This window comes from Balaenoptera borealis, assembly GCF_965194805.1.
Source record: "Balaenoptera borealis genome assembly, chromosome: 11".
Taxonomy (NCBI): Eukaryota; Metazoa; Chordata; class Mammalia; order Artiodactyla; family Balaenopteridae; genus Balaenoptera; species Balaenoptera borealis.
In genome coordinates, this window is record NC_138868.1 from 17,331,852 (window position 1) to 17,346,651 (window position 14,800).

The 14,800-nt window shown below is 38.0% G+C and overlaps 1 protein-coding gene across 7 annotated transcripts in view; it reads right to left on the reverse strand.

Moving 5' to 3' along the window:
* The window catches only part of TTC17 (tetratricopeptide repeat domain 17), a 140,908-nt gene that overhangs the window by 47,204 nt on the left and 78,904 nt on the right, over window positions 1-14,800 (reverse strand). For 6 of the 7 annotated variants that reach the window (XM_082343670.1, XM_082343671.1, XM_082343673.1 and 3 more), the window contains one exon: window positions 9,451-9,621. The exons of the other annotated variant lie outside the window; for it this stretch is intronic. In XM_082343670.1, coding sequence (XP_082199796.1) covers window positions 9,451-9,621 — 171 coding nt within the window. The remainder of the gene's footprint in view (window positions 1-9,450; window positions 9,622-14,800) is intronic. 7 annotated transcript variants of the gene reach the window in all.

Here is a 14,800-nt window from a genome sequence, read left to right on the forward strand (position 1 = left end):
GCTATGATGAAAACTGGAAATAGAGAGACTGAGACCCATATCTTTATTTTTTCTTTATCTTCTTCAACATGTACCATTTTCAAACTGGAAAAAGGAGAATAAATACTGTGAAGTGAAGAGACTGAGCACCCGCAGTGAGGCTTGTATGAGTTCACGTTTTTTCACTTTGATGAATCCTATCTCAGGGTACTGGGAAAACTCACAGCTGAGTCTGTGAGGTAATGAGGCAAGAATCACAGGGACAAGAAGAAGTGCTGAGAGATGGAGAGAAGTGTATGTAGTTCTGATTAGAAAAAGAAAAAAACAAACAAAAAACAGAGAGAATAAAGAAAGAAAAAAAAGGAAGAAAAAAAGAAGTCCACTATAACTTTGTAATGTTCCAGACACACCTGGAAATTCATGGTCTGGGCACCACAGTTTAAGAGATTTTCAAAGTGGAGCATATTCATAGAAAAGTGACTTGGTGAAAGTACTCAAAACCATGTTAAATGAAGAAGGTCTGAAGAAATCAAGAGTGACCCCATAGTAGGAAGAGTAGCTGATATACTGTGCGCACACACACACACACACACAATCAGACCTGAAAAATATTTTGCTAGAAAGATTAAAAAAAATTCCAGAGTGAGTACTTCAAGGATGCTGAAGGGTATAAAAACTCTAATAAAGAGAAGTTATTGAAGAAAATGAGGACATTTAGCTAAAAGAAGCAAAAACATGGGGGGTGGGTAGACAGGAACAATACTCATCTTCAAATATCTAAGGAAATGTGACATTAGTGAGAGGCAAGACTTTGTTAGCCTCAGAGGGCAGGACTAGAAACGAGAAGTCATACTTTAGCTCAATATTAGGAACGGCTTATGAATGGTCAGAATTGGAATGGGCTACCCAGGGCGAGACTGAGCTGCCCATGCCCGGAGCAGAAGCACAAGGCAGACAATGCTGGGAGCACTACTGAGAGGGAGGGGACCATCAGAGGGTGATTAAAAAAGGTGACTGTGTTTGATAAGAAGCAGTATTAATAATCTTGGATGAGAGGTTTCAAGAAGAGTTTTAGGGAGCAGAGTCTGAAAAGATAAGTGCTACATTCAAAATGAAATAGATCGAGAATAAACAGAGGTAAAGGTCACACATTCAAAGAAATGACCAGCAAGACAAAATCCTTCCTTCAAAGTTTGGACTCAAAACATCTCCTCCAGAAAGTCTTCTTACATGATTAATATCCATTTACTATTAGACTGTGGTTTCTGAAGGCAAGCAGGCCCATTCTACCCTTAAGGATATGTTCCTTTGTCTCACAAAATAGAAAGTATACTCTGGAATTAGACAAAGTTGGTTTCAAATTAGGACTTCACCACCATAGGACCTTGGGCAATTCTGCCTGGAGTTCTAGTGCCTTCTCTGCAGCAACATGGATAGACTTGGAGGGCATTATGCTAAGTGAAATAAGTCAGACAGAAGAGGCAAATATTGTATGATACCAGTTATATGTGGAATCTAAAAAATATAACAAACTAGTGAATATAACAAAAAAGAAGCAGATTCACAGATATAGAGAACAAACTAGAGGTTACCAGTGGGGAGAGGGAAGGAGGGAGGGGCAATATAGGAGTAGGGGATTAAGAGGTACAAACTATTAGGTATAAAATAAGCTACAAGGATATATTGTACAACACGGAGAATGGCCAATATTTTATAACAACTACAAATGGAGGATAACCTTTAAGAATCACTATATCGTACATCTGTAACATATAACATTGTGCAGCAACTATACTTCAATTAAAAAAAAAGCAGTGATCTCTTTTTTGAAGTCAGAGTATAAACCTGTGGACTGAAGACTTAATGCATAAACAATGGCATAAAATTTCAAGCCAGTAATCAGAAAGCACAAAAGGCTTAGATTAAATTACTCAGACTAAGGTAGGCAGGGAAATGATTCACTTCTGAGAAGAAAACAACAATCATGAGTTTTCATTTGCACCACTGGTGCTCTTCCTTCTTTTATCTGGGTTAGGATAGTTAAGAGAAGACTGAGAATTTGGAGAAAATAACCTAGAAAAGCAAACAGGGAATTTTTCCTGTAATAACTCTTGTGCAAAAATGTCAGGGCCCCCTTTACTGACGTTCATTGAGCAGATACTGTGTGTATGTATTTGTGAGGACTTCAGCTCACAAGCAGCCTCTAAGTCGGGAAGCAGCAGAGTCACGCCTGTGTTTGTATTGATAGAAATGAACACTTCCTGAGTTCCATCTGTGTCATAGTCCATCTCTGTACTGGTACAAATGTTTCCCTAAGTTATTTCATTTAAATATTCAAGAGCACTCTGAGGCTTTTTTTTTTTTTTTGAGGTAAGGAAGGCTCAGCTTGCCCAATATTTAACAACTAAGTAGGTGGCAGAGCCAGGACATGATAACAATATCTCTGACTACAAAACCTACGCTCCACAGATCAGGTTTCTGGGGCAGGAATTCTGGAGTAGATGATGAGGTATTAAAGCAGCGGTTTTAAAAATGTTAATCAGCGACACGATTTTCACCAATCCTTAGCAAAGTGAGAAACAAAAAAAGAACATGTATCTAAAGTTATAATACACACAACTTATGTCCATCCAGATACACATTTGTTGGTGTAAAGTTGCCAACTGTCCATTTTTGAGAAAGACTGACCTTTATTCTAAGATTGCCTTTGTACTTTTTTGACATTAAAATGTTGTTTTATAAAATAATGGTAATAGCAGATGCTAGTTTTCTTTAAAAATGACCTTACAAATTAAAAAATAAAGTTCTAATCTATCAAAACCCTATTTCTTTTTTTTAAATTTTATTTATTTTTTTATACAGCAGGTTCTTATTAGTTATCCATTTTACACATATTAGTATATTTATGTCAATCCCAATCTCCCAATTCATCACACCACCACCCCCACCCCTCTGCTACTTTCCCCCCTTAGTGTCCATACATTTGTTCTCTACATCTGAGTCTCTATTTCTGCCCTGCAAACTGGTTCATCTGTACCATTTTTCTAGGTTCCACATATATGCATTAGATACGATATTTGTTTTTCTCTTTCTGACTTACTTCACTCTGTATGACAGTCTCTAGATCCATCCATGTCTCTACAAATGACCAAATTTTGTTCCTTTTTATGGCTGAGTAATATTCCATTGTATATATGTTCCACATCTTCTTTATCCATTCGTCTATCGATGGGCATTTAGGTTGCTTCCATGACCTGGCTATTGAGAATAGTGCTGCAGTGAACAATGGGATGCATGTGTCTTTTTGAATTATGGTTTTCTCTGGGTATATGCCCAGTAGTAGGACTGCTGGGTCATATGGTAATTCTATTTTTAGTTTTTTAAGGAATCTCCATACTGTTCCCCATAGTGGCTGTATCAATTTACATTCCCACCAACAGTGCAAGCAGGTTCCCTTTTCTCCACACCCTCTCCAGCATTTGTTGTTTGTAGATTTTCTGATGCCCATTCTAACTGGTGTGAGGTGATACCTCATTGTAGTTTTGATTTGCATTTCTCTAATAATTAGTGATGTTGAGCATCCTTTCACGTGTTTGTTGGCAATCTGTATGTCTTCTTTGGAGAAATGTCTATTTAGGTCTTCTGCCCATTTTTGGATTGGGTTGTTTGTTTTTTTAATATTGAGCTGCATGAGCTGTTTATATATTTTGGAGATTAATCCTTTGTCTGTTGCTTCATTTGCAAATACTTTCTCCCATTCTGAGGGCTGTCTTTTCGTCTTGTTTGTAGTTTCCTTTGCTTTGCAAAAGCTTTTAAGTATCATTAGGTCCCATTTGTTTATTTTTGTTTTTATTTCCATTACTCTAGGAGGTGGATCAAAAAAGATCTTGCTGTGATTTATGTCAAAGAGTATTCTTCCTATGTTTTCCTCTAAGAGTTATATAGTGTCCAGTCTTACATTTAGGTCTCTAATCCATTTTGAGTTTTTTTTGTTTTAAATTTATTTATTTATTTATTTATTTATGGCTGTGTTGGGTCTTCGTTTCTGTGCGAGGGCTTTCTCTAGTTGCGGCAAGCGGGGGCCACTCTTCATCGCGGTGCGCGGGCCTCTCACTATCGCGGCCTCTCCCGTTGCGGAGCACAGGCTCCAGACGCGCAGGCTCAGTAGTTGTGGCTCACGGGCCCAGTTGCTCCGCAGCATGTGGGATCTTCCCAGACCAGGGCTCGAACCTGTGTCCCCTGCATTGGCAGGCAGATTCTCAACCACTGCACCACCAGGGAAGCCCCCATTTTGAGTTTATTTTTGTGTATTGTGTTAGGGAGTGTTCTAATTTCATTCTTTTACATGTAGCTGTCCAGTTTTCCCAGCACCACTTATTGAGACTGTCTTTTTTCCACTGTATATCCTTGCCTCCTTTGTCACAGATTAGTTGACCATAGGTGCGTGGGCTTATCTCTGGGCTTTCTATCCTGTTCCATTGATCTACATTTCTGTTTTTGTGCCAGTACCATATTGTCTTGATTACTGTAGCTTTGTAGTATATAGTCTGAAGTCAGGGAGTCTGATTCCTCCAGCTCCAGTGTTTTCCCTCAAGACTGCTTTGGCTATTCAGGGTCTTTTGTGTCCCCATACAAATTTAAGATTTTTTGTTCTGGTTCTGTAAAAAATGCCATTGGTAATTTGATAGGGATTGCACTGAATCTGTAGCTTGCTTTGGGTAGTATAGTCATTTTCACAATATTGATTCTTCCAATCCAAGAACATGGTATATCTCTCCATCTGTTGGTATCATCTTTAATTTCTTTCATCAGTGTCTTATAGTTTTTTGCATACAGGTCTTTTGTCTGCCTAAGTAGGTTTATTCCTAGGTATTTTATACTTTCTGTTGCAATGGTAAATGGGATTGTTTCCTTAATTTATCTTTCAGATTTTTCATCATTAGTGTATAGGAATGCAAGAGATTTCTGTGCATTAATTTTGTATCCTGCAACCTTACCAAATTCATTGATTAGCTCTAGTAGTTTTCTGGTGGCATCTTTCAGATTCTCTATGTATAGTATTATGTCATCTGCAATCAGTGACAATTTGTATTCCTTTTATTTCTTTTTCTTCTCTGATTGCCGTGGCTAGGACTTCCAAAACTATGCTGAATAATAGTGGCGAGAGTGGACATCCTTGTCTTGTTCCTGATCTTAGAGGAAATGCTTTCAGTTTTTCACCACTGAGAATGATGTTTGCTGTGGCTTTGTCGTATATGGCCTTTATTATGTTGAGGTAGGTTCCCTCTATGCCCACTTTCTGGAGAGTTTTTATCATAAATGGGTGTTGAATTTTGTCTAAAGCTTTTTCTGTGTCTATTGAGATGATCATATGTTTTTTATTCTTCAATTTGTTAATATGGTATATCACATTGATTGATTTGCATATATTGAAGAATCCTTGCATCCCTGGGATAAATCCCACCTGATCATGGTGTATGATCCTTTTAATGTGTTGTTGGATTTTGTGTGCTAGTATTTTGTTGAGGATTTTTGCATCTATATTCATCAGTGATATTGGTTGGTAATTTTCTTTTTTTGTAGTATCTTTGGTTTTGGTATCAGGGTGATGATGGCCTCATAAAATGAGTTTGGGAGTGTTCCTTCCTCTGCAATTTTTTGGAAGAGTTTGAGAAGGATGGGTGTTAGCTCTTCTCTATATGTTTGATAGAATTCACCTGTGAAGCCATCTGGTCCTGGACTTTTGTTTGTTGGAAGATTTTTAATCACAGTTTCAATTTCATTACTTGTGACTGGTCTGTTCATATTTTCTATTTCTTCCTGGTTCAGTCTTGGAAGGTTATATCTTTCTAAGAATTTGTCCACTTCTTCCAGGTTGTCCATTTTATTGGCACAGTTGCTTGTAGTAGTAGTCTCTTAGGATGGTTTGTATTTCTGTGGTGTCTGTTGTAAATTCTCCTTTTTCATTTCTAATTTTATTGATTTGAGTCCTCTCCCTCTTTTTCTTGATGAGTCTGGCTAATGGTTTATCAATTTTGTTTATCTTCTCAAAGAACAAGCTTTCAGTTTTACTGATCTTTGCTATTGTTTTCTTTGTTTCTATTTCATTTATTTCTGCTCTGATCTTTATGATTTCTTTCCTTCTGCTAACTTTGGGTTTTATTTGTTCTTCTTTCCCTAGTTCCTTTAGGTGTAAGGTTAGATTGTTTGAGATTTTTCTTGTTTCTTGAGCTAGGCTTGTATTGCTATAAACTTCCCTCTTAGAACTGGTTTTGCTGCATCCCATAGGTCAAACCCCTATTTCTGAGAACCACAGGCAAATGATATACAGTGTACGGAAGCTGAAGGCCTGAGGATGAGCTTTAGTTATACGTCACCTACTGAAGATGTTAGGCAAGGTACCTAACTACTCTGAGTCTCAATTTTCTCAGCTACAAGATAGGGTTAATATCTATTTCAGAAGGTTAATACACAGTTCATAACTTTGTAAGGTATAAAGTACCACAAAAAGGTAGTGATTATCATAATAATTTATGGTTACTGGAGCGGGCTTAACTATTTGTATTTCTTTAAAATTTCCTCCAAAAATAGAGTTTTAAAAAATTCTTTAATGTCTATGCTTGACTTTTATTATACCATACTATTTATATTAAAAAATAGAGTCTTTCTGACTCCTAACCACACTATAGGAAACCTGCTGGTATAAACATGCTAACTTATACCATGACTGTGGTCCCTGTGGACTTGTCAGTATCCCAGAATTTAGAAACGGTAAAAAAAAAAAGTTAGTACCTAAGAGTAAAACTAGTAAGAGTCATCATCATACTATAATTAAATTAGCAATGTGAAAAGGAATGCACCCTAAGAGACAGTTTGCATAATGTTGAAGGGACCTGGCAAACACCTAGCCCCAGCCAGGGCAACCATTCAGTGTTCCCAGTATGGGGATGGAATGGAACTACATGGGAAACATGGAACTAAAGAAACTTAAACACTAGGTTATCTGCCTCAAGCAATGATGTATTTGGAAAACGAAGAGACAAAGAATAAGATTTTGGTTGGGTTTTATTTTGAATTGTCGTAGGAAAAGACTCTAATTTGGTTGTCATGAGTATTCCACTCATTAAGGAGTTGTATTGGAACAGGAACAGTTTCTGTAAACTGAAAAAAATACCCCAGGACTTCCCTGGTGGTCCAGTGGTTAAGACTCCGTGCTTCCACTGCAGGGGGCGTGGGTTTGATCCCTGGTCGAGGAACTAAGATCCTGCATGCCCTGTGGCATGGCCAAAAAAAAAAAAAAACAAAACCCAAAAAACCCCAAAACCCCTTAACATCACTCAGTATCAGCCTCCCTCATGATGTTCATTTGGTTGTATGGGTACCTGATGTCAGTAAGAGACGTGAGGCTGCCAGGCACTAGAGAGGAGTAGACCCAATGGGAATGAACAAAGTGGCCATCTGGTTTAAAAGTCAATTTCTTTTGAGTTGGTAAATGGGAAATTAATTTCCTTAAAGCCCAATGATTTCTGGTAGAACTGATGAAACTAATTCCCTAAACCTGCAAAAGTGAAGGTCACAACTTCCCCCTTTGAGGTCTAGCTTGCTTCTCTTAGACATTGTTTTTTTATACACAATACCACTTAGAAGGAAACACAAGATTTTGTAATTGCTAAATATGTTAATCCAATCTACACAGGAGGGCAAAAGACACATTTCATTACTCTAACAAATATTTACTATACACAGGAATATAAAGTTATAAAGGACACAATATATAAGAAGCTCACAGTCTGATGGAACATAAGACATACAAGCAATTAATACTGTATAAAATATACCTTGACAAAAAGTAGGAACAAGACAGCAAATGGAGCAACTAAATGCTTGGAGACCTTTGTAAATGCTTCACAGAGGAGATGACATTTGAGCTGGATCTTGGAGATGCATGGGAGTTGTCTATAAAAAGCACAGAATATGCAGGGGTCCTTCCCAGCCTATGCAAAGACACGGAGGCTCAAAGCAGCATGGCACGTGAGGGAAATAGTGAAAGGTCTGTACTTCCTGCTATGCAGAGTACTAGTAGACGGTACAGTTCAGTTGGAGACAGAATCAAGGGCTAAACTGCCTCATATCCCACATTAAGACATTTGGACTCTTCCAATAGGTAATAGCTACTGAAAACTTTAAATGTAGGCAACTTACCAGATCAGGTCTGATTTCAGAAACAACTCTTTGGACACACAAGAAATTGGTAACAGGGGTTGTTTCTGCTTTTTAAATTGTATACCAATTTCTATGTATTATCTCTCTCTTTCTCCCCTACACACACACATGCCCTCTGCCTCTCTCGCACTCTCCATACATAGACTGAAGTAAAGGACTAGATATAGGGAAGCCAATCGTGAACCTACTACAACAGCCCTGGCAGAAATGAAGAAAGTCTAAATTCAGACAGTGCCACAAAGAACAGATGAAGAGATGATATATTTAACAGGTTTTAGGGATTGACTGGACATAGTGATGACTGGATGAGTTGTGCCATTAACAGGGAGCAGGAATATAGGAACTAGAAACAGTTCAGGAAGTAGGGCAAAATGAGGACAAGTTCAATTTTAGGTACGTTAAGTTTGAAATGGCTGTGGCACATCCAGATAAAGAGACCACTAAAAAGGTAGAAATAAGATCTGGAGTCATAAAGAATGTCTTAGCTGAAAATACAGATTTAGAGTCATTGGTATACTCCAAAGTATCTGAAACACCAAGAGATAACACATGGAGGACTAAGAAAAGAAGACCAAGGTTAAGATCCTGGGTAAAAAAAATAAAGGGCAAAGTAAAGAATAAGTGAATGAAATTGAAAAAAGATATTCTGAGGACAAAGGAAAAGAACCAAGAACAAGTGATATCCTAGAAGCCAAGAGGAGAAGAAGGAGAAAGTTTCAAGCGAGGAGTTGTGCACAGTTCCAAAGGCAGAAAAGAGGTTAAGCAGGATGAGTACTTAAAAGAAGTCACTCATTTTGGCAATTATAAATTGATAATCTTAAAACTTTTTAGCACAGCATAGCTCAAAATGTGGTCATAAAATGGAATTTTAGGAAAGGGCCTGGTAGGCATGCCCGTTATTTCAAATCTTTAAATTTTATTGGGTTAGTATAAATACAACTTGCTTTTTTTTTTTCAATGACTTACTCAATAGACTAATGACATTAAGAAGAAAGACTACTACATAAATCAAATTTGTTCTAGCAAATGAAGATGTTGAGGTGGAGAAAACAGAAAGAAGTGTGCAGAGCACTTCCACTTTATAGCTTGCCTTCTGCCTCCCAATCTTGAGGGTCACCCTCACGATCTACAATATAGTAAGTGATTGTTAAAAGAAAGAACAAACGCTTGAGAGTAGAGAAAAGCCTAAGCTTCAAGTGTGAGAGTTGATTTTACTCCAGAAGCACAGCTCAGGTCAAATCAACTTACTTTCAAGTCTAAGGACATCTGAGTCCCTCCCTGAATTCTCAACAGAGAGCACAGGGTCTTCCTCTGTTCCTGTCTCAGAGGGCTCTTCTTCAGCAGCATCCAGTGACTGTGAGTTGTCAAAATATTTCTGTTTGTCATGGCTGTTGTCCAGGGTTTTCGCATGACAATTACCTCAATGACAAGAGACACAGATAGAGCACGTTAGAAACCTCTTTTGTGTAGTCCCATAGCTCAAGGTCCCCAACTATCAAGAAGAGCAAAAAGGCGACTGTCGGTTTTTCTCCAGCAGAACATGCACAAATCAGTGAGGTGGAGTGCCCAAAGGCAGACCGTAACTGTGATTCAAGATTTTGCACTGAAGTTCAAGTTTCACCTGTTAGGCTATTGTAAGTATTTGGGGGAAAAAACTGTAACAACAAAGATCAAGTCCCAAGATCTCCTTCCATTCATAATGAATGATTGTGAAACACTTCTCCGAAAGTCAGAAACATCATAAAAAAGTGGTTTTCCTTCTATTTGCCTTTTGAAGGTGATAAGTGACAGATTAGTACCTCAATAAGTCTGGAGATAGATGAATTATAGCCGAAAAATATACCATTCTTGCATCATAGCTTAAAATGAAAGATATACCAAAAGGTAAAGGATTATAAATTAAAAACCAAGGACTTAGAGGGGGATAGTGGTGGCAGAGAATCCACATTTAAGACTGTCAGATCACACAGGTGCCTATTTTTCTTTTGAAAAACAAGTTCTGATCATGTAATAAAGATTTACCTAAGCATAAAATGTCACATCTTGAATGTAATCATAGCACTCTGTGATACCTTCTGATATATATAGTGAGCATGACCTTTTGCTACAATTTTGCCCAGGAGTCGAAGAGCTTTGACCTTATTAGGGATTGTGTGTTAATAGGGATAAAGAGCCACTACCCAGCTCCACCCGATGGACATTCTCCGGGGCTGTTGTGTCTGCTGTAGTGGGGATCTGGCTGGCTGAACAGGTCTCCTCATGTTCCATGTGCGTTGCTACTGAAGGTGCATGTTCAGTGGAAGCCTACATTCATATTATAGGACAATTCTCTGGGTAAGAGTGTAAAAGTAACTTTCCTCCTTTATCAGAACGTCCAAACATTCTCTAAAAGTTTTTTTATTTTTTAAGAGAATGTTGCCCCAAAGAGATGTATGTACCCAATCAGGCTGTCTCTGCAGCAATGGAAATACAAGAAGTCTCTTTCTGGATCTGATGACTCCCTTTCAGATTCCATAATTCTGGAAAGCATTTCTCAGGCCATTTTCCTTATTGTGCCAAGAAAACATAATGGACTCAAAACCTTTCCCAACTTCCTAGGTGAGAGAAAGGGGACTGCATACTTAGGGATTCACTTCCCATTTTCCAGTTCTACACTACCACACATCTGAGGCTACCGTTTTCAACAAGGCTACATCAGAAGCTTTAGCTCTCAAGAAGCTTACAAGACAGTAAATGCAAGACAACAAACAATAATGAGGTAGTCTACTGTGCCAAGTAAGTGCTTCAGAGAATAAGCTTTGAGTAGCTAGAACTTGAATTTTGAAGAATACATAGGATTTAAAAACACAGAACTTCAAAAGGGGGAATTATAAGGAAGGGAATCAATATTTATTGAGTACTTCTGTATTTTTTCTTCCACTTACTCCTCAAAAACACCTTGTGAAATATTATTAATTTCACAGATAAGGAAACTGATTATCAGTGAAACTAAGTAACTTGCCTATTGTTGTAACTGTTGGTCAAACAGTAAGTAAGTAACTAACTGTAAGTAACTAACTAACTTAACAGTAACTTAACAGTAAGTAACTAACTAACTTAACTAACAGTAAGTAAGTAACTGTTGGTCAAACAGTAAGTAAGTGGTAGATCTGGGATTTGAATTAATTCTATTTTACCACAAAGCTTCTTGGCTTTCCCCTAGTCAAGACTACCTCTTTAGCAGAAAAAGTAGAGAAGGTGGCATTCTAGGCAGGGAGGAATAATGTGTTGAGCAAAGCAATAGGAACAGGAATTCTCATTTGTGTTTGGGAGACAATGAGAAATACGATTTGATAGAGATGGAAAGTGTGGAGTGTGTGGGCCCTGGAGGGCTAAGAAAAGAAGCCATGAGCAATGGTAGTTGCTTTCTTTCTCCAGATTCTCCTGAGAGGACAGACAGAGGTTGCAGATTTGCCTCTACTTCTGTCTTCACCACCTAGTACGTGCAATTAAGTACGGGGAAACCAAGCATAAGAGCATTAAAATAAAACAGAGCAATGACAACAACAACTCTACACACCCAACTGACTAAAATTCACTATGAAGAACAGCATGCTTTTCAAAGGCAATTCTTAATTGGGAAATAAATAAGCATGACTATTAAAAGCAGAGAGGAAAAAATGATGACAGTGATACTGATAATTTTAAACATGTTTTCCTAGTGAATATTCTCTCTGCCTTCAGCTTTGGTGAATTTGCCTCTAAAGCATTTTTCATCTTGACACAGGTCAAGTAAAGCAAAAAGATAAACCTTTAACACTGGAACCCAGTGAAATTCTAGCTGTGTTTCCTGCAGTTGATTTCCTCCTCCAACCTTTGCCATCTTATTTTTCTCTCCCACCCTCTTTCTACTATAAAAATTTAATTGGTTTCATCTTTTAAAATGTCTGCAATATTTAAAAATGCTCTCTAGGTAATTTATAAGATACGATGTGAAGCTAAAATTAGTCCTCTTGCAGGACCTCTAGCCCAGACACCCTCTTGAAGCAAGCCTTCTGCATTCTAAGAATGTCTTGCCCTCCAACTCAGGAAATTGGGGCCAATACCTCTGAGGGAGAGGGCAGGAAAGGGGATCAGGGAGATCTGGGGGAATTAAAGGAGGCATAAGAAGTTTATGTTAGGATATTTCTTGGAAATAGGCACAGTCAAAATGATCATGTAAAAACTACATACTTTAAAATTAGAACTATTAATATGAATTTTCTTAGGTTGACAGTTAAAAACAGACTGGTTTAGCATTCTGGTGTGATTTCCATGATTATCTAGGGTAATCATAGAAAGTCATATTGCCTAAATTTTGAATTACTCCTTCCAGTTGCCTGAGGGAGAACTGAAGAATTTCAGAAAAAATAAGTTTCTATTCTTTGGACTATAGTATAGGTCTACTCTAGCTCAAAGGGGAACTAAAAAAAAGTTGCCTATGTAGAAAAATATTGCTTGTCTTCCCAGCAAAGGCAGAGATGATGTTCTTATTAAAGAAACACAAGAAAATGTTGGAGAAGGAAAAATGGAAAGACACCTAAAAAGTAAAAAGTCATCTTCCGTGCATAAGGCTATTATTTTTTGCTAATGCAAAAATGAGGAGATTCTGTGACTTGGACTAACCTTGAGAGGTATGTTTTTGTTGTTGTTGTTTTTGGAACTACATGATTTAAATGAAATGCTTTAGATAACAAGGTTCCAGGTGAAAATGGAAACACTTTTCTCTGCTTAATGCTCTATACTTGCTTGCAAAGCATTTAGCAATTCAAATCCTGGCAGTCTGGTTTTTCTTAGAAGTAAGAGAGTACAAGGCAACACCAACTAAGCATGAAACTCCAAAGAGGGTATTTCTGATTCTGGAACTGCTATGAGATCTTAGACATAGCAACATCCTTTTCTGTGGTTAGAGTATTGACTGCATAAGTTGGGTTATTAATATTAACCTCCCCTACAAGGGTGTTCTGGAAAACAACTAAATATTTAATATACCTTGTCAAAGCATAAGTCTCCTAAGGGAGAAAGGCACAATTTATTCTGTGGCTAAACAGATTTTCAGAGTAAACTAAGTTCTCGGGAACTCCTACCATGACTAAGGTTAAAGAAATCTCCTATCTTCTCATATAAATTCTGTTTACAAAGGTCCTAGAAGAATATTTATTTTCTAACTGGAGTTGGGTAACCACTTACTTGTTAAAAAGAATTCTTCTCTTCTCTTCTTTTTTAAGAATTCTACTCTTCTGAATCTCGTAAGTTGGTAAGAGATTCCTGGTTGGGTTAGGAATCCTTTAGGGTTAGTTGTAAGAAAGAAATGCCACAAAATTGAGAGGCCTCAGAACTTTGTAAGAGCCAAGTAACTAATTTCATATTTATTTCTCTAGTAGGATATGTATCTTTTAGGAAAAATAGTAATATAAATTGTGAAGTGAACGAAAGTGTATCTTTCAGTTGTGCACCATTACTATGCAAGATTACTTTAAAATATTATGAGGGAACTTTAACTGTGGGTGGCATGTGGGGCTTGGTACTACACAGAGAAATAGGTATACGTGAAGCAGTAAGAAACCTCACTGGGAACAGATTCCTTTATGATTTCCACCTCCAGAGGTTGTGACAAAGTCTTGCAGACATTGTTCTAAGAGGAGCATTCCATGGTATGAATTCAAATCCTGCCTCAGCTGCAGCCTTACCATATGAACCTTGGCAAATCAATTCCCTTCTCTGTGTCTAGGTTCTTTATCTGAAATGGAGAGAGAAGCTACTGTGCTACAATAAGAGGAGCTGTAGGAAACACTATTGCTGAAACCACTGTGAACATAAGCATACAGAACTCCTTGAATTTAGGTGAACCTAGGATGCTGATGGCTGCACCTGAGACAAGGGAAACTGCCTCACTTCCTCTGTCCTGTGCTGTCCTCCACTTAGAAAGATGAGAGAAATCATTTTGACGGAAGTAATGGCTCAGACTTGTTCCCATTCAGCAATTACTGCTGAATGGAATTCTGTGCAGGAGGTTTAAAAGTAATAGTTATGTACTGGCTGACCTTAAAAGTACGGCAATGACAGAAAACACCATACTAAAAACTTGAAATCAGCAACCTCAGGATTATACAGGTATTCCCTCGTGGTGAGGTGAATGAGTCACAAGTGAGCTTAAAAAGGAAAAACTAAGAAAGAAAAGTGTGTGACCTCAAAAGAAAAGAGAGAGTGAGAGAGAGAGAGAGAGAGAGAGAGAGAGAGGGATTCTCTTTTACTACATATTCTAGAGTTAAATTCTATCCTGGGTAACACTCTCTTCACACATGGTGGGGGAATCTGATTTGCCCAAGAGTTCAGAGGTGCATTGATTTCTATAGACCTATACTCCCTGCCTTCTTTTAGAGAAGAAAAAAGAGAACTAGCAATAAATCTGGCCTCTTTGTCTTGCCACGTGGCCATCACTTAAGTGACTAAAGCACAGGGAGCAAAGTCAGCACCAGTTGAGACACAGACACCATGACATGGAGACTGTGGAAGACATGACTCCAGTGATGCAATTCAAGCTCTCCACAGCTGTAACTTCCTCCACAAATGTGAAAGA